Raw genomic sequence first — 21492 nt, forward strand, 5'->3', positions numbered from 1 at the left:
CCTTAGTTTGGTTTTCTTCATATTTCTTGTGCTTCGAGTTTGTAGCAGTTATTGGATCTGTGAATTTATAGTTTTCACGAAATGTGGAACATTTTTGGTCATTATATCTTCAAATATGTTTCCCTCTGTCTCCCACTCCTTCTCTCCTTTTTTTTTCTCTTTTCAATTTTTTTTTTATTAACAAGCTACATAACCAAGAACAAAAACACAGCAACCTTAAAGCTGAAACAGCATTAAGTCAAACTGCTGCTGCAGTTCACGGATGTACCTGGGGTACGTGCTCCCTCATTGCGAGGCAGGATGTAGGCACATGACTGTACATTCAGGCATATATGTGATCAAGAAGAATGAGAGAAATGGAAAACACTGGAGAACAGAAAGTATCAAGGACTTTTCATCAGGCAATCCCAAAGTGCTCTGCTATCTTCCTGTTCTTTGCCTCTGTATCCTCTGTGGTTCCAGTTCCAGCTGAACTTGTGACAATCCCAAATCGCTCCTTCCTCTTTTTCAGTTTCTCATCATCTTCAGACTTTCTGGAGATTGAAGAGACATTCAAACCAAATCTTTGAGCACTTTCCTTCGGCTTATCCAAGTTAACCATAGGTTTGTTATCAGATGACAGACCTTTTGTTGGAACTGAAGAAATCCCAAACCTAGCTGCCCGACCAGCTTTCTTACTCTCCAAGCACACAGGTACATTGAATAATTCAGCTCTCTTCTGCATTCTCTCAGTCTGTGGTATTTCAGATGTAATCTTCACCACTTTCTTCTCTGCTGCCACATCAATAGTTTTTTAAGGGGGTTCTTCCTCTTTGACAGGGAGCTCAATGGGCTTTGTTTCTTATTCCTCTGTTTCATCTCCCAGAACATCTTCATTTGCCTCCTCTTCAGCGTGTTCTTCAAGATATGCCTGGAGTCTGGATAAGATCTTGCTTTGTTCCCTTGGTCTCCAAACCATGAGCAAGATATTCTTGCCTTAGTTCAGCAAACTTCAGCTTATGGATCTCCACCGTCTTGGTTGCTATCTTGTTACCCCTCCCTTCTCTCCTTTTATTCAGAGGCTCTAATTACATGTATATTGGGCTGCTTAAAGTTGTTCCACAGTTCACCAATGATATATTTGTGTCAAAAATTTTTCTCTGTGTTTCATATAGGGTAGTTTCTATTGCTATGTCTTTAGTTCATGAATCTTTTCTTTTGTAATGTCTAGCCAGCCATTCATCCCATTGAGTGTGTGTGTGTATGTGTGTGTGTGTAATCTCAACATATTTTTCACCTCTAGAAACTTGATTTGGGTCTGCTTTGTATCTCTCATATCTCTATATAACTTTTTAAACATATGGAATATAGTAAGAATCATTGTTTGAATGTTCTTGTCTGCTAATTTTAACATCTTCGTCAGTTCTGTGTCAGTTTCGATGGACAGATTTTACTTTTTATTATGGGTTCTGTTCATCTCCTTCTTTACTTGCCTCATAATTTTTGATTGGATGCCAGAAATTATTAATTTAACTTAGTAGTGCTGGATATTCTTGTATTCCAATAAATGATTTTGAATTTTGCTTGGAGACATAGTTATTTGGAAGTAGTGTGATTCTTTCAGGTCTTGCTACTAATTATTTACTAAACAGAACCAAAGTAGTGCTTTTTCTAGAGCTTTCTGTTCCTCACTACTGAGTTCTATTCCTCACTACTTATGCTATTCCTGATCCCAAGTAAATGCTAAGTACTTTTTCTTCTAAATCTTTCCTTTGTTTTTAAATATTTTCTCACATGCACCTGCTGTTGAGTATGCTGACGATTACTTCAGGGGAACCTTTTGCAGCTCTCTGGCATTCGTTCTCTGTGCAATTTTCTTCTCTCCAGTATCTATCCTGAAGTCTCTTACTGCATTGGTCTTCCTGGACTCTCAGCAATGTCTTTTCAGCTCAAGGAGCCTGCTAGGCTTTGCCTGTATTTTCCCTTTCTGTGCTGGACACTCTCAAGGTAGTATACTGGTACAATCATAGGGTTTACCTTGTTTGTTTCCTATATCTCGGAGAACATACTCCTATATTGCCTGATCTTCAGTATCTTTGAAGTCATTATTATTCTATTTTGTGCAGGTTTTGGAATGTTTAAGATGGGAGAGTAAATCTAGTCCCTGTTAGAAAAGGTGTTCTATTTTTATGCTGCAATTCTTAGTTACAGAGATGGGGTAAAATGAATAATTGGTCAGGTCCTTTATCATCACTTACTAGATCTTTGGGATTTCGTTGTTCTTTATGTTTTTCTCCCTACAACCTCCATTCACTACTGCCCCCATACGCACATCATTTGGTTAACATGCAGTGATTCTTTATTTATTTATTTATTTTTGAGACGGAGTCAGGTTGGAGTGCAGTGGTGCAGTCTCAGCTCACTGCAACCTCTGCCTCCTGGGTTTAAGCGATTCTCATGCCTCAGCCTCCCAAGCAGCTGGGACTACAGGTGCATGCCACCATGCCTGGCCAATTTTTGTATTTTCAGTAGAGACAGGGCTTTGCCATGTTGGTCAGGCTGGTCTCGAACTCCTGGTCTCAGGTGATCTGCCTGCCTCAGCCTCCCAAAGTGTTGGGATTACAAGCATAAGCCACTGCACCCAGTCATAGGCAGTGATTCTTAATTGAGGTGTACTTATAAAAATCCCTTGGGTTTGGGATCTCTGTTTCCATAAAACTTTCCAGGTGATTCTGACAAGCACCCTGGGTTTAACCAACTTCCTTTCCCTTTTCTTCTAAAAACCTGCTTTTAGTTCAGATAGATGATAGAGGGATAAGAAGCATCTTTCTGCTACTATATAAGCATACAGCAATAATAACAGTAGTTTTTTTTTTTAACCCTTACAATGTGCCACACACATTGGTGAGATCTTTATGTATATTATTTTATTTAACCTTCAAAATTCTCCCGTATGGTAAATTACGTTATCACGCCCCATTTTACAGATGAGGAATCTGAAGCTTAGAGATATTGGGCAACTATCCAAAGGTCACACAACTAATAAAAAATAAGATCAGTCTTTTGTAGTGGTGCAGCCTACACAGTGCAGTGCATCAAACTCTTTTTTTTTGAGACAAAATCTCGCTCTGTCACCCAGGCTGGAGTGTGCAGTGGCATGATCTTGGCTCACTGCAACCTCCACGTCCTGGGTTCAAGCCATTCTTGTGCCTCAACCTCCCGAGTAGCTGGGACTATAGGCGTGCACCACCCTGTCTGGCTAATTTTTGTATTTTTAGTAGAGATGGGGGTTTCACCATGTTGGCCAGGCTGGTCTTGAACTCCTGACCTCAAGTGGTCTGCCTGCCTTGGCCTCCCAAAGTGCTGGGATTACAGGTGTGGGCCATTGGGCCTGGCCCGAACTCCTTTTATAATAGAACATGAACTTCCACATCTAGGGCAAGTGGGTGATTGAAATATCTCTGAAGAAGCTTTTTGGTTGCTTGGAGGGAGGCTAGTTATTGATCTCTCAATGGGAGACTCAGTCCTAGTACTCAAGGGTCCCTGATTCTAGGAGAAAAAGTATTCTGCAGAGTGGATATATGGATTCCTAAAACATAAGGTTTTATTTTTCATCTAGTCGACTTATGGCTTTGCAGGAAGATAGAAAAACCAAGAAATGGAAGAAGCGGGATCTTTGCCTGGGCAGCACTACGTCCTGTGCCTTCCCAGGGCTGATCAGCACCCATAGCAAGTTCATCATTTCCTTTGCTGAAGATGAAGCAGGTAACATATGTACAGAGTTGTTTGATTTCTACTTCCTGGAACTTGGATAATCACAGGCATCAACTAAATGTTTATTTTAAATAGTAATTATCACTTCTACTATGATCACTATCACTTAGTCATCTTTTATAATGTACTGGATACTATTCTAAGCACGTCATGTTTTTCACCTTATTTCGTAATCATAACACCCCCATGATAAAATTACTTTTGATTTTTTCTCCTTTTTTTTTTGAGACAGAGTCTTGCTCTGTCACCCAGGAGGGAGAGCAGTGGTGCCATCTCTGCTTACTGCAACCTCCGCTTCTGGAGTTCAAGCAATTCTCCCGCCTCAACCTCCCAAGCAGCTGGGACTACAGGCACCTGCCACCACGCCCAGCTAATGTTTGTATTTTTAGTAGAGACGGGGTTTTGCTGTGTTGGCCAGGCTGGTCTCAAATTCCTGACGTTGGGTGATCTGCCCACCTCAGCCTCCCAAAGTGCTGAGATTACAGGCGTAAGCCACGGTGCCTGGCCCCATGATGTAATTATAATGCTCATTTCACCAATGAAGAAACAGATTGAATATGCCAGCCTACTCCTTCCAGGTTGAACCACACAACTCACTGTGAGGGGGAGATCTATGCTGAACTGCAGTTCTAGGAATGTGGAAAGGGCCAACAGTGGACCAGACTAAATGGGCAGTGGGTGTTTATGCTGCCGGTGCTGTCTGGGAAACGGGCCTCTAGTGATCATCTCACTGGTTGGGCCAGGCTCTTTCCTGACCTTGCCAAGAGTTTGTGAGCAAAGGAGGATTTTATTTATTTATTTATTTAGAAATCTGAGAAAAAGGTAGACATCTAGGTAGGAGGTCCCTCAATAGACAGACTAGGCACGTGTTAAGGGCTTCAGTGAAGCATGATATGCACATGTACATGAGAGAGACACCCAGAGAGACTCAGTTCTAATACGTTTCCAAACATTTTATCATCAGAAAACCGATTTTTAACTTCAGCTTTACATAAGTTATGTTTCACTCGGAAAGATAAAGTTTTCAAATTTTAAATATTTTTGTTTTGTTTTATTTGAGGACAGTGAACTTTCCAGTATTTGGCACTAGATATCATCATGTTTAGAGGCAGAGATAATAAGGTGATCTCTCAAGGTCCCTTCCACATCTAGATTCTGTATAGGTGGAAAAAAATAATAATTAAACAACAGAAAACAAAACCAATCAAAAAGAAAAAAAAAAAAGATTCTCTGTAGGTATAAACCAGAGTCTCAAAGGATTCTGAAATATTTGGTTTCTTTCCCCTCTGGGCTGTGAGGTGGCTGCCTGGGACCTTCACTTGAGTAGGATATAAGGAGACCCAGTCATCTCCCGGACCCTTTCCTCTCAGTTAGCTGATGAACGGATAGTTTGAGATGAATGTTTTATAGGAGCAGAGGAAACTTCAAGAATTTTGGAAACTTCAAGTATTTTAACAGAAAAAAGTCTATGTGAGTTTCAAATTGGAAGTCCAAACATATGAAAAAGGAGAGAAACCACAAGCTGGCAGGATGATGGCCAGTGGAAAGAGAGTGACGTGAAAGCTACAGGAGGTGGTGGGGCCTCTCCTCTGCCGGACACCGCCGTGGGTGAAACCCCCCCAGAGGTTGGACCCCCAGAGTCTGCCCAGGGATCCTGGGCTGCCATCTTCTGTGGCTGTTCTTGGCTTTGGTGACTTGGTTTGTTGTGCTTGTAGATGTCTCACAGTAGAAAACAGTTAAAAGAAAAAGAGCCAAAAAAAAACCAGTCATGGTACATCTGGCAAACAAAACAGAGTCCTTGGCTGAATTTTATGGGGTAGACTTGCCAGAGTGTTCCCAAGTCTTTGCCCAAGGGCGGCCCTGAGGCTAATGAGGCTGTTCCTGAGGCAGGTTATTATTATTTTTTTTCCCTAGAGTTGCTTGCTCTTGTGTTTTTGCATAAACTGATTCATATTTTCTGCTCTTGGCATATTCTTTTCCTCTGAGAGGCATTTTTAGATCTGAGCATTATTTCATTATTTTATTACCAGTCCACTGGCTTTAGGTAAGTCACCTTTTACTTGGAACTTGAGCTCTGCCTCACCTATGGCTACAGTTCACGTCCTGGGTCACGTCCTACAGTTCACGTCCTGAGAGTTGATAGCTGGTATGAATTACTGCTGAGCGAATGGCTGGTGTGGAGCTGCCCATTGCTGAGGATTCATTCATGGGATTTCTGAAAGTCAGTCACTGAAGCACATTCCCAAGAGGGCTGGTCAAATGAATTATGTTTGCAGTAAATTTGTATAGCATGCATTTTTGTTTTACATGGCATATTATAGTTTTTTTTTTTTGTTTTTCTCCCCTAAGACATATATTAAAAATATCAGTTGGAAACTACAGATGAAATTCACCTCTAGCATTGTTTTAACCTAAAAATAAAATGGGAAGTCTATGGAATGTGGAAGACATATAATTTACACAAACTGCAGTCCTGCATAGGCAGGGTTTTCAATTTTCTTTTTAGACTAGGAAGGCCTTTGCATGGTCTCGAGGGGCCCCTGCCTATGTACTCGTGGACCTTTCTTAGACACCACATTTATCGAATGGTAGAATCACTCCAGATGGTGCCTGGGGTTCCCATTCAGACGGAGCAAACTGACTCTGAAGGAGGGTGTGTCCTAATTCATCAGATCTCTTACATGGGGAAGATGATAAATTTAGTTTGTCAGTACACAAATCATAGTCTGTTAGGCAGCTGCTACCCTGTGTAGTGGCTATGCAAAGACCAAGAGGCTCACACTTAGCACAAGACAAACACTGGTCTCTGTTCTCCACAAAAAGCAGTTGTTTAGAGCTGTTGTGTGGTGGCTCATGCCTGTAATCCTACTGCTTTGGGAGGCTGAGCTGGGAGGATTCCTTGAGTGCAGGAGGTTGAGACCAGCCTGAGCAACATAGGGAGACCCCATCTCTACAAAAAGTTTAAAAAATGAGCCTGATGTGGTGGCATGCACCTGTAGTCCCAGCTACTCAAGTGACTGAGGTAGAAGGTTTGCTTGAGCCCAGGAGGTGGAGGCTACAGTGAGCCGTGATTGTGCCACTACACTCCAGTCAGCAACAGAGCAAGACCTTGTCTTTAAAAAAAAAAAAAAAAATCAGTTGTTTAAATAACCCAGAGCTGTATAAAGCTTTAGGTTTTTCAGAATTGCAACTTAATAGACATTTTCTTTCATAAAATTGAGAAAGAGTTGTGTAAGGCACATAACAGCAAGTGAATTTAATTCAGTGTAATGGCACAAACATTGGGTCAGAGAGATGAGAAAGTAATAATAACTACGATTATCGAACACTTTTTTTTTTTTGAGACAGAGTCTTGCTCTGTTGCCTGTTGCACTGGGAGTGTAGTGATGCGGTCTTGGCTCACTGCAACCTGTGCCTCCCAGATTCAAGTGATTCTCATGTCTCAGCCTCCTGCATAGCTGGGATTACAGACGTGCGCCACCACGCTCGGATAATTTTTGTATTTTTAGTAGAGGGGGGTTTTGCATGTTGGCCAGGCTTGTCTCAAACTCCTGACCTCAGGTGATCCACCTGCCTCAGCCTCCCAAAGTGCTGGGATTACAGGCGTGAGCTACCGCGCCAGCCTGGTTATCTAACACTTTCAAATTGAATACCTAACAATCACTTGAGGCATTGTGATCCCCATTTTACAAATGAATACATATCTTGAGGGCTGTGCAGGTGAAGACTTCTCCCAAGATAGCATGGAGAGGAACTGGTGTTATCAGAAATCAAACCAGACTTCTGGGACTCCCCACTGGGGCTTATGACCCCACAGCATAATGTCCCTCACAAATAACTAGAAAGCAAGGTGGAATGAGGTAGTTACTGTGAGAAAAGAACATTTCCCAGAGCTCCAAGTGGCAGAAATAGGAAGGAGTGGGGCTCTTTCTAAGAGTGTATTAGTCCGTTTTCACACTGCTGATAAAGACATACTTGAGACTGGGTAATTTACAAAGAAAAAGAAGCTTAGTGGACTCACAGTTCCGCATGGCTGGGAAGGCTTCACAATCATGGTGGAAGGTGAAAGGCACATCTTACATGGTGGCAGAAGAGAGCAAATGAGAGCCAAGAGAAAGGGATTTCCTCTTATAAAACCATATAAAACCGTCAGAGCTCATGAGGCTTATTCACTACCAGGAGAACAGTATAGGGGAAGCTGCCCCCATTATTCAATTATCTCCCATTGGGTCCCTCCCACAACACGTGGGAATTATGGGAGCTATAAGTCACGATGAGATTGAGTGGGGACACAGCCAAACCACATCAGAGAGATACAGGAGAGAGTGGGTAGAGGTGATTTTTGTGGGACATGGAAAAGACCAAGAGAAGAGGTGGAGAGTGGGGAGGGTCACCAGGAAATAAGGAACTCAAGGACGGAATGAAAGAGGAAAATGGGAGTAAGGCTGAAGGGAAACAAAACGACTAAAGAAGGGAGAAAATAAAGTGATTGACAGATGGTCCTCAGCCTGCAGACTGTGTGTATCCAAGTGTTCACAGAGGAAAGAGGTAAGGAAGGAAATGGAGATTCACTGAGGTGAAGTTTCTGAGAGCAAGGAGGTGATAAGGGAGAAAGCTGTTTGGTTTGATAAACAAACATACACATGAAATTACCTCTGCTAGGCCATACACTCAGCTAGTCTTTGGGGGTTCGAGATGGACTTTCTCCTCAAGGAGCTCACAGCCCAGCGAAGCAGACGTCAGTTAGGTTTCTGGGATTCTATTCTTGGGGCTCACTGCATTTTAGGGCCATAACCTCTTTTTGACCGTTTTCTGTGCATCCAGTTCTGTGTCTCAGTGCTGCCTGATGTCCCATTATTGCCTGTCTATTTTTGTTGCCTTAGGGGAGCTGTATTTCCTGGCGACCTCTTACCCAAGTGCCTACGCACCACATGGATCTATTTACAAGTTTGTTGACCCCTCAAGGTGAGATTTGATGTCATTTTCTTCTCAAATGCATTTTTCTCATTTCTTATCTCCATGGCAGGCCATAAAAACAATCCTCACTGTCCCTCAAATTACCAAAAATTATTGATGAAGCAAACTCATGTTCTAGATGAAAAGTAGTTTGGACAAATAATGGCATAGGACAATGAGTCTATAGAAATTATGAAATACTTGGGAAACGGTCTCTTTGCAGTTGGACATGAAGACCTTGAGTCTTTCTAGGGTTTTCTGACCTAGTCTAGGTCTGTGGCTTTTTTTTTTTTTTTTTTTGAGATGGAGTTTCACTCTTGTTGCCCAGGCTGGAGTGTAATGGTGCGACCTTGTCTCACCGCAACCTCCACCTCTCAGGTTCAAGCGATTTTCCTGCTTCAGCCTCCCAAGTAGCTGAGATTACAGGCATGCACCACCATAGCTAGCTAATTTTGTATTTTTAGTAGAGATGGGATTTCTCCATGTTGGTCAGGCTGGTCTCGAACTCCCAACCTCAGGTGATTCACCTGCCTTGGTCTTCCAAAGTGCTGGGATATCAGGCGTAAGCCACCATGACAGGGTTTTTTTTTTTTTTTTTTTTTTTTTTAAATATGCTTCTGGAAGTGTCTGTCTGAGGTCATCTAACAACAGGCATACACCTCTAAGCACCTGAGTAAGTACTGCTCCCCTGTCCCCTGGGCTTGGTGCAGATCTCCAGGTCTTTGGCAAATACATTTAACTGCCAAGTTCCTTAGTAGCTCCAGCTGACCTTTTCTGGAGTTTAGTGTTTATTCACTTGCTGGGCTCTATGCTATTTCCTTCTGCTTCTTTGCTTATCTCTCTCAGAGGCTGACCAACCTCCACCAGCACAGGCAAAAGCCACAATACCACTTCCCGCTTGAGAAGTTGTTGGATCTGGGTCAGGTTATCTGCCCCGGGGAGGGTGATGCAGTGTATCCATCCTGAGGAATCTGGGCAGTGCACTAGAATTTTTTTTTTTTTTTTTTTAAAAAGAGTCTCACTCTGTTTCCCAGGCTGGACTGCAGTGACACGATCTTGGCTCACTGCAACCTCTGCCTCCTGGGTTCAAGCTATTCATGTGCCTCAGCCTCCCAAGTCACTGGGATTACAGGCATGCACCACCACACCCGGCTAATTTTTGTATTTTCAGTAGAGATGGGGTTTTGCCATGTTGCCCAGGCTGATCTCAAACTACTGGACTCAAGCGATCCACCTGCCTCGACCTCCCGAAGTGCTGGATTTACAGGTGTGTGCCACCACGCACCCTGCCCCAGTGCTCTAGATTTATCTGAAAATTCTTGCCAAAGCAAGAAAATCTCCCCTTGAATTAGCTTACAGATAGACCTACAGAAGAAAATTTTCCCCTGAGGCTTATGTTACCCACATCTGGATTGGCATACAGTAGACATGAGGCAAATAGGTCCAGCCACTGGTTAGGGCTTTGGGGCCAGCTCTAGCTCAGCTTCTATTTGGCCACAGGGCTCTCAGCTTGTGTATTCTTGGAAGTTCCTGGAAGAGGCTCCGTCCCTGAGGCTGTGCCCGGGGCGATGTGCGGATGGTGGAGGGTGGATAGCCAAGGGGTGAATTTAATACTGGGCTGTTTCCACTGCTGGGTCTGCTTCTGTGCACATATCCTGGGCTTAGGAGCTGGAGCAGACTCAGGGTCTTTCAAGTGCTTCTGATGGTTGATGATGCCTTGGTGGGGAGTTCTCTTTCCATTAATAGGCTTCCTATGTGAATCCATTTTTCTTTCCTTTGGCAGTTTTCTGATTTAGCTGGCAGATAATTTAACTCCCCACTTTCACAAGAGCAGCTGTGAGAAGCCATACGGAAAGCACCCATAAAGCATTTTCACACTGAAGACATCCTTACTCGTTCACCTTTTTTTAAAAAAATTGACATTTATGGAGTTATTTCTGTATGCCAGGCACTGTGCTAAGTGCCATGCATGTGGGCTATCATTTAATGCTGACAGAATTCCAACCAGGCAGGTTAACATCCTCACTCTATGGTTAAAGAAACTGAAGTCTAGTTAAGTTAAATTACTTGCCCCAGGTACAGCTAGAAAGAGGAGCCTGGAATAGGAACTCAGTTCTCTTTGTGGACAGGTCATTTCAGTGCTACTCCCTCCGTTCAGTTATAACTATATCGAATCACATAGACTTTTTAAAGCTTCTATAAGTGGACCAGATTCTGCTCTGATTACTTATTCAGCTTGTCTTTGCACTAAATGCACCACTCCCAGCATTTTGAGGGCACCTGACTAATTTATGTATTCATTTCTCCCTCCCTTTTTTTTCCTCCTACCCTTCCTTTAGGGGTAGCTAAATACAGTGGTTGAGAACACGGACTTGAGCCTGGGCTTGGAATCTTGGCTTTGCCACTGACTAACTGTGTGGCCTTGGGCCTGTTTCTTAGCCTGTGTGAGCCTCAGTTTCCCCTCTGTAAAATGAGTATAGTAATAGTACTTACTTCACAGCATTGTTAGGAAGACTCAGTGAGTTAATATTTGCAAAGTATTTAGAATGGTGCCTAAGCACTACATAAGTGTTTGTTAAATAAAAACAATTACCTTTTCTTTCCCCTCCACCTGGACTTGGGAGGATGGCAGTGAGAGATAGAGTTGGAGCAAGGCAGAGAAGGCAATGGGGACAGGCTGGGAAGTTCCAGCTCTGCTCTCTACAGTGGAAGTACTCTCTGTCCTCAAAGTCCCTTTTATTTCAGAAGATGTACCCGGGGACAAGCAGTTTAAGAATGTGTGTGTTACTAGGCAGAGAAGCAGGCATTGCTTAAGGGCTGTGCTTTGAGTTCTTGAAGACATTTTCTTTAAAGGGAGCCACCAGCACCACCATCAGAAGCAGCAGCAGAATCATCCTCATCATCAGCTTCATCCGTGAACTCTTGTTATGTGCTGGGTACTGTTCCTAGGAAGATGGGGAATATTAGTTTTTGCATTTTATAGATGTGGAGACTGAGACTTAGCAAGGTTTATTTGTCCCTGATTACAAGGATGTGAACCCGTTTTGACTGCCACCATGCCCATACTCCTAACTCCCTTTCTGCACTGTCTCTCAAGGGCCTGAGGTGCCCTGTTCTGTCTGTGCCCTTTTACCTCTCCTTCTGAGCTCATAGCATATTTTGTATTACATCTACCCCATCCCCATGGATAAGTAAAGGCTGACCCCAATTCTTGCAAATATACACCCTCTGGTGACCTTGATTTTCTGGTTGCATCTTCAGAGTCTTGCGTCCTCATGCTTTCTGTTTGTGTTTTTAGGCGGGCACCCCCAGGCAAGTGCAAATACAAGCCAGTGCCGGTGAGAACCAAGAGTAAGCGGATCCCGTTCAAACCACTTGCCAGTGAGTCCATCTTTGAGTCTTAGGCTCAGGCCCTGGTGTGGAGGCTAAGGCAGTGCCCTCAGCAAGCAGGCCATAATTCCCACGGTGGAGTCTTAGTTACCCCTGAGGGAAATTAAGTCTATACATCTCTTCTGCATAACAGAGGAGTTATGAGTGTGAGGATACCCGCTTCTACTGTGACTGGTTTCCTCTATTCATTCATTCACTCATTCATTCATTCATTTGTTGATTCATTCATTTAATCGTTCATATATTCATTTATTTGGCATCATTCATTTCATACTTTGTGGCAGGAACTATGCTTATCCCTAGAGATACAACAATGAACACTTAAAGCCTATGACGTGTAGGAATTCAGAGTTAAATAGGAGTGGGGATGGGAAGTGCAGGCAAATAAAGAAATAAATGTAGCAGTAATGTTCTGGTATAGAAGGATGTTCAGGGCACTGAGAGGGCCCCTAGAATGAGGAATGTTTCCTTGGGGCAGGGTGGGGAGTCAGGAAAGACTTACAGAGGAAGGATACTATCTTAAGGAAACTATTACAGAACCATGTATCACTGGAGTGACCCTTCTAAAAAGCTCATATATTTAGATCAAGGCCAGTTAGGGAATTAAAAAGTATTAATAAAAAGAATTTATATTAAAGAACTCTAATGCAGTTATAGGTTTCCCTTATAGCTACTTTCTGGGACTTATATTTTTCACTAAATAAATGCTGATTTCTCAGAGACAGTCTTGGACTTGCTAAAGGAGCAATCAGAGAAAGCTGCTAGAAAATCTGCAACCTTAGCTTCCGGCCCAGCCCAGGGTTTGTCTCAGAAAGGCTCCTCCAAGAAGCTGGCTTCTCCTACAAGCAGCAAGAATACCCTGCCAGGGCCTGGTACAAAGAAGAAAGCCAGAGTGGGGCCCCAAGTCCCCCAGGGCAAGAGGAGGAAGAGCCTGAAAAGCCACCGTGGCAGGATGAGGCCATCAGCAGAGCAGAGGCGAGCTGGCAGAAGTCTCCCGTGAGCTATTGGTCAAGGTGGCTGACAGGGTGACGTGAGAGAGGAGAGCCACCTCATCAAATGAAAGTCACTGCTGAATAAAGACCTTAGAAGTCTGGGAAGCCAGGATAGAGGTGGGGCAGGGTGGTTTTCCTCTCCCTGGGAAATCTTGCTATCTGCTGAATAAATAAATGCACCTTCTCTGTATGCAGTGCTTCTGTAGGAGACCATATCCCAGATTGCTGGTGCACCTGGGTTATGGTGAGCACTAGTCCATGAGCCTGCTTGGAATCACACTGGATGTCTCCATTTTGTTTTGTAAATGCCTACAATCTGAGGTAATAAATCAACATTTGTTCAAACTGACACATATCCTTTGATATCCTGGATATTTGTTTGACATTAGGAAATCTAGCATGCTGTGCCACACTTGCATAAGAACCATACTTCACCCTCCTGCTTCACCCCAGGTCTAAGAGGAAGCCTGTGACAAGCTTACAAGGAAAGACCCTTTAAATGTGGTGTCTCCTTTCCCCAGCCCAAAGCTCATGAAGTGAACAAGAGCAGGTTCAGTTCTGTACCTCCAGCACTTACTATAGTAATGGCCTGACAGATTCTTCCCGTGTAGTGCACAGACAAAACCAATTCACTGAGACTACAATATTGCAGTAGAAACAGTTTAACACAGAGGCTGCCAACTAGAAGGACTGGAGTTATTACTCAAATCAGTCTCACAGAGGACTCAGAGGCTGGAGTTTTTATGGATAGTTTGGTGGGGGGAGGGGCTAGAGAATGTGTGCTGCTGATTGGTTGAGAATGAAATCACAGGGGTGTGAGGAACAGTCCTTGTGCACTGAGTCTGCTTCTGGATCGGGGCCACATGAAATGTTGAGTGATGAATCACAAATCTGGATAGGTTAGTTGGTTTCCAGGGTGCAACCATCTGAAAAACATCTCAAAAGACCAATCTTAGGTGCTACAATAGTGATGTTATCTATAGGAGCAACTGGAGAAGTCATAAATCTTGTGACCTCTGACCACATGACTCCTGAGCAGTAAGGGATTATAGAAATGATGCTTACATTTTAGCAGAATTCAGGCCCTTCCCATAATCTAGTGGCCTTCCATCAGTTTTACAAAGGCATCTTCAGTCCCTGAGCAAGGAGGGAGTTAGTTTTAGGGAGGGAGGGACTATTATAATTCTTGCTTCAAAGTTAAACAATAAACTAAATTCCTCCCATGGTTAACTTGGCCTCAGTCAGGAATGAGTGAGGACAGCCAGCCCGTGAGGCTAGAGGCAAGAGGGGGTCAGCCATGCCAGGCTTCTCTCACTGTTATAATCTTTGCAAAGGAAGTTTCACTATTTGGCTTTATTGTGCACATAGCATAATAAACTTAACTACATTTTATTTGAATACCTACTATGTGCCAAGCTTATACCTTATCTTGAAACCTCAAAGCCTTGCTCTTCTCTGTTGCCATAAAACCTCCATTGAAGATGAGAAAAGTGAAGCTTTGTGAGGTTAAGTGACTGTATCACAGTGGTGTAAAGGGACAGGGAACAATTCAGTTGGACTAGAACCAATTCCCCTTTGCAGTCTGCTGTGCACCTGCCTTCATGGAGGCCCTCAATGAAGGATTGTGACTTTTGAACTATGAGGATTGAAGAACTAACAGAGGAAATGGTCCCTATTTTCATCAAGTTCTTCATATTATGCAAAACATTCAGAAGAGTGTAGACAATTTGGTTTAAAGAGAACAAAAGCATAAAATACCAGGGTTGTTAACTTTTAAGGTCATATGATCACTATTTTAGATAGGATTGGACATACTCTGGATAGATTTTTTTGTAAAAGACTTCCATAGAAGCAGTTTCCATCTTTTTACTTTAGGTAACCTTACCTGACAGGAATCCATCAAACCTCTCTGATTCTTTTTCTCTTGTTCTGTCTTTATGGAAGCTGCTAAACACCAGTCATCGTTTTCTGCAGATCATTTTTTTTTTTATCGTCTTCAAGTCTTCTTCCTTTGCCTTTTTCATAGTTTTAGTTTTCCTTGCCTACCTTTGTAGCGCTTATGTATACTCTCTAGGATCGAAATGAACTTCAGAGTGTAACCAACTTGATATTTCACACTTTTAGCTTCTTCTCAGATGAAGACAGCAACTTAAAGGTGGAGGGGATTAACCCAGGGTTATTTTGTTGGAAGAGCTGAAAACCCCAGGCCAGTTCAAGGAGATTGGATCTAACCTCTGGACTAAATGTTTGAGCCCACTCTGCTTTCTCTGCTCATATGGTCTTTCTTCAAATACATGGGGCAAAAATACAGTCTGGACTGGAAGTGTTTGAGCTGGGGGAAAACCCTCAAAATTCATGTATCAACTTAAAGGATCGCACACACCAAATTCAAAGCATTTGGAACGCCGGTTTCGCACTGGAGGGTATTGCATGGGTCTAGACCGGGAAACTGAATGGGGCCTCTGAAATGTTGGAAAGCTGGGGGAGAGGCAGAGTGTTTTTCTCTAGCAAGTGGCTTTATTTTCTGGAAAGATGCCTGGTGATGCCGGTGAGCCTTCCTGGGAGGGTCTAGGACTGTTAGAAAACAATCTCTAGGGCATTGAAAAGCCAGAACGTATTCCTCTTCCTTACAGCCTAAGGTGTTGAAAAGTTCGGAGAGTTGAAAAATACACATGTGCAGGTACTTGCTCTTTCTAGAGATCAGCTTGTGTCAGGGGAAGGGAGAGGAATGATGACGACTGGCAATGACTGGAGGGAGATGGGATTAGAGAGCTTCAAAAACTTCTCTTTCTTACTACTTTGTTACTTGATGACCAAGTAACTCAGAGTAAGTAGTCCTGGGACTAAGGTATTCAAGGATCCCAAATGGCTTTGCCAAAAGGCATTCAGTGTGTTAGTAAAGGGCTAATGCTTTTGTGATAATATGGGTATTTTTGTTGCATCAGTGGGTCCTATGTCCTCAAGGCACTGTGAACACTTCACCTCCACAGCATTGCTAGCAGTAGATATCCTGACCACAGAGGACCAAAATAATTAACAAAGTATGAGGGTGTTGAGTGTGTTTTCCTAGATCTAAAATATTACAAGCCAAAACAGAAAGTCTTACAGTTGCATCACTCCCAAAGCGAACTCAGTTTAAGAAACACATTCCTTGTAGTGGTTCACACCTGTAATCTCTGCACTGTGGGAGGCCGTGGCGGGTGCATCACTTGAAGCCAGGTGTTCGAGACCAGCCTGGCCAATGTGGCAAAATCCCATGTCTACTAAAAATGCAAAAAATTAGCTGGGCGTGGTGGCGGGCACCTGTAATCCCAGCTATTTGGGAGGCTGAGGCAAGAGAATCGCTTGAACCTGGGAGGTGGAGGTTGCAGTGAGCCAAAATGAAGTCACTGCACTCAAACCTGGGCGACAGAGGAAGACTCCCTTTCAAAAAAAAAAAACAAAAACAAAAACACCACCACCACCACCAACAAAGAAAAAGAAAAAAAAAAGAGATAAATTCCCTGGCTTTAAAGAGCTTGTTGGGAAGATATTTAATTTCATCTCAACGAAGGCTGTGCTTACTGCTTGTCAGGCACAGTACTGACTCCGGGGAGACCCAGAGATGAAAGAGACTTTCTCTGGCTATTACAGTTTACTTAGTGGGAGCCAGATTAAGAATTAACTTAAACGCAAGGTCAGAGGACTCTGGGTCCCTAACCTGCACTATCTAACAGAAAGATAAATGAGAGCTGCAGATGGGAGCCACGAATGTAACCTAAAATTTTCTAGTAGATACATTAAAAAAAAAAAATACAGTTAATTGTAATTATACAATTTTTTATAATTATTTTAATTACACTCTATTTTATATAATCCAATATATTTCAACATGGAATCAATTCAAAAATTACTAGTGAGATGGCTTACATCCTGTTTCGGTTCCAAGTCTTTTAAATTCCATGTGTATTTTACTCTTTCAGGACATCGCCATTTGGACTAGCCACATTTCAAGCACCCAGCGGCCACACGCGGCTTGTGGCGTCTTTACACACAGTCCTTTATCAAGCTCTCGCCCTCAGATCTGGGAAAAGAAATCCTGGGTTGGAAAAATTCATGTGGTCAGAAAAAAGGCTGTTGGCACTTTCCTCTGGTGACTCTGTAGTCACGCGGCATTGAGGAATTTAGGGAAAACACACAGAGTCAGAAAGGCTGCAAACACTGGCTTCCCAAGCAACCCGGGACTATTTTTGGGAGTCGCCTCGGAAGGGGTAGGACCTTGGAGCCAGGCCGGGCTGTCGGGCCTGGGCTGCCACGTGTCAGCCATAGAGCCGGCTAGCGTCCGCTCTCGGCCCTGGCAGGGCGTGGAGAAGCGCAGCCGCCGGCCTGCCGGGAGGCGATGGGGAGCGGTGCCACAGCGCCGCCCGCCGGCCACGCGCCGTAACTGCAGCCGCGGCGCCGCCACGGCCAGTCCTGTTAGCCAGCAGCCGAGTTCACTGCCAAGGCCGCCGCCTCCACTTGGTTTTCATTGAGGCAATGGTGTCTGTGTGCAGGGCGTTAGCCTCAAGCCTCCATTTCCGGTACTCCGGCCAGCAGGTCCGGTAGTACTGGGGCTGCCGAGCCAGTTTCCCCCTCCTCCTGCCCTTGCCTGCTTCTTGTTGGGGGTCCAGGATTTTCTCTTCCGGGTCACTTCTAAAGCACGTTAAGGATGCTCCCGATTTGCATTTCAGGGGAACTAATGTTTAACTCTGTTAGGAGTAACGTTTTCGGAAATCACGTTTTCCATTTTGGACTCTATTCTGTATTTAAATACTATGGATTAAAATAAAAGCAAGCCGATAGGAGGCCCCAGCGAGGATCGAACTCGCGACCCCTGGTTTACAAGACCAGTGCTCTAACCACTGAGCTATGGAGCCCACGTGAAACATCCTCTCCAGGAAATCACAGATCTTACCAACAGCATTGGTTTACCTGGCGGTCTGTGAGAATTTGATCCCATGCATCTATTATCAATGGTAGTTGTAAAGGCTATGAAATGACAGAGAACAGTGCTTACAACATGATGATAAATGTAAAACACTGAAGCCTCAAATCATATGTTTGTGATTACAATACACTAAATCATACCTAACTTACGCATACAGACAAAGGCTGGGAGGGAAAGTGCAAAAATGAAATGGTGTTCTGGTCATATTTTCAGTGGGATGTTTACTCTCAGTAAATCTTTCAATCTTGCTTCCTTGATAAATTGTATCAAGTTTGGTACTTTCAGGGAAGTGGGAGGTTATGGGGGTGTCTTTGTTCTCATAAACTAAGTTACTGATTTGGGATGAATTAATTGCTTCAACACATATTTACTGAGTACTCAAATAATGCTAGATGAGGCAGAGTGAACAAGCAAAGCTCTGCCTCTGCTTTGCTTTCCTTCTTTTTTCTTTTTCTACTTTTTTTCTTTTTTTTGAGACAGAATCTCGCACTGTCGCCTGGGCTGGAGTGCAATGGTGTGATCTCAGCTCACTGCAACCTCCGTCTCCCGGGTTCAAGCCATTCTCCTGCCTCAGCCTCCCAAGGAGCTGAGACTACAGGTGTGCACCACCACGCCCAGCTAATTTTTGTGGTTTTAGTAGAGACGGGGTTTCACCATTTTGGCTAGGATGGTTTTGATCTCTTGACCTCGTGATCCGCCCACCTCGGCCTCCCAAAGTGCTGGGATTACAGGCGTGAGCCACCGCACCCGGCCCGTGCTCTTTTTTTTAATGGTCAGGATCACTATGCTTCATTCCCTTTTGGTTAGTGAACCATTTACTAAAGGAATGAAGTCATGGCCACAACATGATCCGTTAGTGCGTGAAAAAGAGAATGAAGATCATGTTCACCAAGTGGGCTGCAGGCATCTCTCCCTCATCTCCCAGTGTCTGCTTACATCCGCTCTCTCAATGGGAGCTGTCGTGATCCCCTATTTATAGCTGCACCATTCTCCTTATTCTGCTCTTTTTACTCCATACTACTTAACCTTCTTTTGTAGTAGATAATGTGCTTATTGTTTTTTATTCTTCATCTATCTCTCCCTGATAGAATGTCAGGTCTTTGAGGGCCGGGGCTTTGATCTGCTTTATTCACTGTTGCCTTTTCAACACCTAGAATAGTGTCTGGTTCATAGTAGATGCTCAACAAATGTTGAGATGAATGACATCTCTGATGATGTTCATTTAGTAAATTAAGAGAAAAGAGAAATCAGGGAAGTGCTTTGGGAGCTGTCTTCTCATCATTTTGCCTTATTTTCGCTTGCACTGCCTCTCCATCTGTGTTGGAATTTTGCACCACCCTTAGATTCTGCAGCTTATCTGGTTTTCTCCTTCTCCTGCTTCCCCAGTCCATTGCTCTGAGATTTACTGCCTAATGCATGGCTCTTGTCTCTCCTCAGCTCCAGGAACCTCCAGTGCCTTCTCACTGTACTCTGGGTAAAGGTCAAACTCCTCAGTCAATTGCATCTTTCATATACAAACTTTCCCTCCCTCTCAAGCTACCTGCAGGCACCATTATCTCTAATTTCACATATTCCTTCCACCTGAAACATGTAAGCCTGATTTTAATGTCTTATGTTGTCTTGGCAAAAGCCTTAGAGAGCTGGCTTATTTTCCACCTCAGAGGCGATTTTGAGGAGTGCATTAGTTTGCTAGGGCTGCTGGAACAAAATACCTCACACTAGGTGACTTAAACAACAGAACTGTATTATCTTCTAGCTCTGGAGGCTAGAAGTATGAAATCAAGGTGTTGATAGGGTTGGTTTTTTTCTGAGGGCAGTGAAGGAAGGATCTCCTTGGCTTGTAGATGGCCGTTTTCTCCTTGTGTCTCCTCACATCATCTTCTCTCTATGTATAGCTCTGTATCCAAATTTCTCCTTTTTATAAGGACACCAATCATATTGGGTTAGGGCCTGCCCCACTGACCTCACTTTAACTTGATTACCTATGAAAAGACTCTTTCCAAATAAGGTCACATCCTTAGGTACTGGGGGTTAGGATTCCAACAAATGAATTTTGAATTTCCCTTCTTCCATTCCCTTGACCTGGCACAGCACCATCCCTGGCCCCTCCTCCCAGTACTGATGCACGTGATCTCCCAGCAGCAGGAGGTAGCATGTGATAGACAAATGGAACCTCTCCTCTTTTCAATTCCAATTTCTGTACTGTGAACAAAAGACACAAAGTTAAATGGTAAGATGAAATAAAGATAAAGAAAGTAGACATCCTATAAAGACTGTAAAATGGAGGTGACAATTTTGGCCTGTCTGTTTCAGAGCATTTTGAGGGATTCAACACAATAGTGAACTTGAAAGTGCTAGGAAACTGTGAAATGCCAGAAACGAACATAGAAGGGAATGTTCTCCAAAGGTTGAGCATTTACTTCCGGTCTATGGTCCACTCTGAGCAGAAAACCACGTGGAGAGATTCCAGCTTCTGGCACTGCCAGGAGGGAAGGCATCCCAGGGTCCAGTTTTGTTGGGAGAGAAAGGAGATGAAAACTAGCAAGTCCCAGCCATATCCCTCAGCTGTTTTTTGTGTTAAAGGGACTTCTTTTTGCTTTAAGAAGATAGTTTCTTTGCTTTCTCACCTTCTTCACCCTCATTCTCTCCTTTGTCCCCTGCCTATATCCTCTCCCCTTCCCCATTGAATCCCTGGTATCCCTGAGGTGGTGGGAAACAGGAGACAGCCCAGGACAGCTCTCCCACCCACTTGGTGTAGAGACTGTCTGGCTCTCCTCTGAATCATTGTCCCACGCGCATCCTCTCCTCCTGGGAGCAGACCTTCTACTGTCCTGCCCACAGTCAGACTCAAGGTCAGAAGGTATGAGGATGTCAGAGCCAGAAGGAATCTTTGAGCTCATCTAGTGCCAGAAAAAAGCTGCGACTTCATGAGAAGAAGGAACTTGCACTCCATCATGCGTGAAATGATGTGCTGGGAACATTTCTAATCTTTTCTACTAGCTATTTTGAAATATACAATACATTATTGATAATTATAGTCACCCTACTGTGCCATCGAATGCTAGAACTTATTCCTTCTATCTAACTGTATGTTTGGACCCACTGACCAACTATATTAGTCTGTTCTTGTGCTTCTCTAAAGAATTGCCCGAGACTGGGTGATTTACAAATGGAGGAGGTTTAATTGACTCACAGTTCCACAGGGCTAGGAAGGCCTCAGGAATTTACAATCATGGCAGAAGGGGAAGCAAGCAAGCAAACACGTCCTTCTTCACATGGCAGCAGGAAGGAGGAGTGCCAAGCAAAAGGGGGAAAAGCCCCTTATAAAACTATCAGATCTCATGAGAACTCACTCACTATCACAAGAACAGCATGAGGATAACCACCTCCATGATTCAATGACCTCCCACGAGGTCCTCCCCCAACACATGGGGA

General features: G+C 43.7%; 1 protein-coding gene, 1 non-coding gene and 1 pseudogene across 4 annotated transcripts in view; 1 reads left to right on the forward strand and 2 right to left on the reverse strand.

Annotated features, from left to right (window-relative positions):
• Positions 1-13440, forward strand: part of HHIPL2 (HHIP like 2) — a 36023-nt gene extending 22583 nt beyond the window's left edge. For both annotated transcript variants that reach the window (XM_009186932.4, XM_021927004.2), the window contains exons 6-9: positions 3599-3744; positions 8637-8718; positions 12008-12090; positions 12819-13440. In XM_009186932.4, coding sequence (XP_009185196.2) covers positions 3599-3744; positions 8637-8718; positions 12008-12090; positions 12819-13099 — 592 coding nt within the window. In that variant the 3' untranslated portion in view covers positions 13100-13440. The remainder of the gene's footprint in view (positions 1-3598; positions 3745-8636; positions 8719-12007; positions 12091-12818) is intronic.
• On the reverse strand, positions 153-2316 carry LOC108586055 (annotated as a pseudogene). The gene is made up of 2 exons (XR_004182145.1): positions 2312-2316; positions 153-1047 (listed from the first exon to the last, which is right to left on the reverse strand). The product of XR_004182145.1 is annotated as an SAP domain-containing ribonucleoprotein pseudogene (transcript).
• Positions 13441-17913: 4473 nt separating the features above from the next.
• TRNAT-UGU lies at positions 17914-17986 on the reverse strand. The gene has a single exon. It is a non-coding gene; the product is annotated as a tRNA-Thr (tRNA).
• Between the last annotated feature and the right edge of the window lie 3506 nt (positions 17987-21492).

The sequence above is a fragment of the Papio anubis genome, chromosome 1, assembly GCF_008728515.1.
Source record: "Papio anubis isolate 15944 chromosome 1, Panubis1.0, whole genome shotgun sequence".
Classification (NCBI taxonomy): Eukaryota; Metazoa; Chordata; class Mammalia; order Primates; family Cercopithecidae; genus Papio; species Papio anubis.